General features: G+C 29.0%; 1 protein-coding gene across 1 annotated transcript; it reads right to left on the bottom strand.

Moving 5' to 3' along the window:
* Positions 1 to 799: 799 nt before the first annotated feature.
* LOC137827708 (zinc finger CCCH domain-containing protein 48) lies at positions 800 to 2,828 on the bottom strand. Its single transcript, XM_068633985.2, is given in 8 exon segments — positions 800 to 944; positions 1,039 to 1,138; positions 1,246 to 1,332; positions 1,335 to 1,422; positions 1,536 to 1,685; positions 1,954 to 2,055; positions 2,160 to 2,345; positions 2,445 to 2,828. Coding segments are annotated over 8 exon segments (1,242 nt in total).
* Positions 2,829 to 3,568: the final 740 nt, after the last annotated feature.

Raw genomic sequence — 3,568 nt, 5'->3', positions numbered from 1 at the left:
TTAAAAACGATGGCGTAGAAATAACAAAAAGGTTTGTTACGGGATATTGATTAATCACAACACATGGACTTGAGATTAGGACATTTCATAGTATATAAGTGGAAGTCCACTTCTTAATAATGATTTAATTTTATATCCACTTTAAGTATCCCCGAAACCTACGTTATAGTTAAATAATATATTTTTTTATGTAGGCTTAACCAACACTACCTTGTAAATTTGTGTCACACTGAAGGTCATCCCTAATGCATAGCCACCAAAAGATTAGCTTTCCATTTCTCTTGGGACGCTAAGTCCACACTATCCCCATATATCACATCTCTTTTTCTCTTTGTGTTGCTCTTTTGGGGACTCTATCATCATCATTTCTTGTAGTGATACTTTAAATATACATAATTATATTACGGTTAAAATTCTAAGAAGTTAATATTTTTCAAAATATAAATTATGAATTTGTGTATTAATATAATTACTTTTTTTAGTTATAATTTATAGTTCCCTTTTTTAAATTAATTAAACTTATTTATGTAAATATGTGATTTTGTAAAAATAGAATTGTAAAAAATGTTAAATTATAGAAATGGAATTATAATTTTACATATAATATATATTTACACCAATATTATTTAATATTAAGATAAATATAATTTTCATTTACATTTTTTGGCAAAATTTAAAAAATAAAACTAAAGATAGAAATGAAATTGTAATTTCTCATTTGATATACAATTCTACATACAATGTATTTTGGTTACTATTAAGAAAAATATGTTCATGTATGAAGAAGAGAAAAAACATCTCAATTGGATGTCATCGTAGGTAACTCATTCCACTTCCATACACTAAGCAAACCAGTCTCATCGCCAGTGAAGAAGAGTCCATCAGGTCCTAACTCGAAAGATGCAATGTCTTTCTTAGCATATAAAAGACCTCTCTCTGAAAATCTATATAGGAAAAGGAATCGATTAAGGGATGAAACAATATTTAACAAAGTGATATGTAAAATTTGAGATAGAAGTAGAATTAACTTTAACTTACGATGGCAATTCGTACATGCGTACTGAATTGTCTGTACAAGAGGAAAACAATATTGGCTTGCCATTTGCATTAGGCATCCTAAAAATTGAGACAATGGCATGTATACAAAATGTATGAATTTAGTGAATTGATCAACTTCTTCATGATTATTATCAGTTTTTTTTTCTAAAATTAACATGTGCTACCAAATGATTAGGTATCTTACACTTTGTTCAATGTGTGTATATAGCACAGTCAGAGTTCCTTCTTCCATGCATGCCCAGATCTTAATTGTTCCATCAGATGAACTTGACGCAAAAATTCGTCCCAACAAATAAGGGACGTGACTACATCATTATGTTCATTGAGTGTCATTGTACATTGTAATGTATCCATGTCCCAAACCTGAAGAAAACAAGGTAGTAAGATTTGGATGGTAAAAGATAATTGAATTCATGCAAATTTGACATGATACAAGAGGAAAACAGTATCTCTACATTAACTCACAACACACATACCTTTATGCTTTTATCCATGGATCCGGAGTACAACATCTTGCGCCTAACAGTTAAGCAAACCACAGATTTAATGTGACAAGTTAGTGAGCCAACTAATTCAAAAGGCGACTTAGCTTCAAAGCTTTCTCTCTAGGCAGTAATAACACCATCCTAAAGTTTTAAGAATTGAATGATACATAATTTAATGCACACTAGAAACAAATGTTGAAAAGCCAAGAGTTTTGAAGTTAATGAAAGAAAAAAACTTGTATTTTAAGAAATTAGGACAAAAAAGGTAGGGTAAAAGTTATAAAATGTTTAGAAAGTTTAAGAATACTTAATCTAATAAAGAACAAAACTGATGTAGTTAACTAACTAGATAAAAACATATTAGGAAAATTTGACGTAGATAAGATCAAAGTTTTGTGTGGATGATTACCTCTGTCCCGGCAAAAAGGATGTTGTTACCAACAGTCATGTGAAGGATCCTTCCTTTGGGTCCATCAAGAGTAAACTCCAAATTGGTCTTAGTATTCAAAGCCTTTACCACAAACACATCCATGTAAGAAGTTTTGTTATACTACTCCTATAATTAGAACATTATCATACATTTAAGATAAAAGAAGGACAAAAAAAAGTGTTTACCTTGATAACATTGTTCAAACCAACAAAAACCCATGGCCCCTCACTTATCAAAGAGTTAACTTGGGTGCCAAAATTTAGGACTTTAAGACATTGACCTGTATGGCAATCCCATATCCGAACGGTTCCATCGGTGCTTCCATAATAAAGTTTGTTGGTTCCAGCCAGAAGCGTAATTCCGGTGATAGCCTGATGTCCAAAAGTTGATCAAACCAATGTTGATTGAATTAATATTCTAAATGTATATTATCAAAATATATTTTATAATAGTGGTTTTAGAGTTATTACCTTTTTGTGTTGGTGAAGTTTTTTTAATGTGGAAAACCCATCACCTTGAAACCATGAATGTAAATGAGGGCATTGTTCACCGTACACACAGTTGTTGTTGGTCCAATATTTGCATATACTTGTAGATGATTTCTTAGACACCTTAACAACATTTGTCCCATCTCCTCTCTTTCTAACCAATTTTTTCTTGGGGTTATATTTGGAGGTATTATTAGAGGATGAATGAGATTTTTTTCCACAATATTTGCTTCTGGCATTAACATGTAATGAGGATGTTTCTCTGTGTAGAAATTTGCACGGATTTCTGTTGCATCTCCCCGCTCGCCAGTAGACACAAGTTGTCCCACCAATTTTCTTATCCATTCTGCTAAACTTTACATCCATAATACTCTACATTGCAATCATATCCCAAATCAGTTTCTTCTTTTCACTACTTTATATTTTTTTTTAATTTTTTTACATATTAAGATAACCTTTTTCTTAGTTTACATCCTTACATTTCGTAATTAAAACAATTGCATATATAATTAATTCATCACTTTCTTTTTTAAATCAAAAGTTTGTAGGTTTGTCATGGTGTCTTTATAACGCTTATTTATAAATAAACAAATAGGTAAATAAATTAGATATATGGATGAGTGAGTGGATTAGATACAAGGAAATTTTTTAAAGTTCAGAGTTTGCTTTTAAAATAAAAAAATCAATTGATCGGTTTTTAAAAATAAATAAAAAAATTAGTTGTCAAATAATTGGGATGATTGAGTTAAGGAAATAATTTTTCATCGATTATAAACAAATAAATTGATGATATATTAGATCATTTTGAAAATGATAAGTGAATTTTTTTTTAAAGTATTCTTTCAAATGATAGTTTCAATTTAATTTAAAATACATTATGATATAGAATTGCTAAAAGTTTCAGTAAAAACAAGATAACATCAGTTATATAATATAAAAGCCTCTAAATATAATATTGCTAATGATAATAATATAATTATTTTTATTATATTTTACATAATAGTCAATATTTTATTGTTACGCATTGAAAATTAAAATATGTGCAAAAAGTTAAAAAAAAAATAGTAAAGTTTTATGTTTTATGAGTGGAAGAGAAAAAAATAAAA

Source organism: Phaseolus vulgaris, chromosome 11, assembly GCF_051622355.1.
Source record: "Phaseolus vulgaris cultivar YP4 chromosome 11, ASM5162235v1, whole genome shotgun sequence".
Taxonomy (NCBI): Eukaryota; Viridiplantae; Streptophyta; class Magnoliopsida; order Fabales; family Fabaceae; genus Phaseolus; species Phaseolus vulgaris.
Note: the sequence above shows the minus strand (reverse complement) of the source record. Positions and strands in the feature narration are given on the sequence as shown.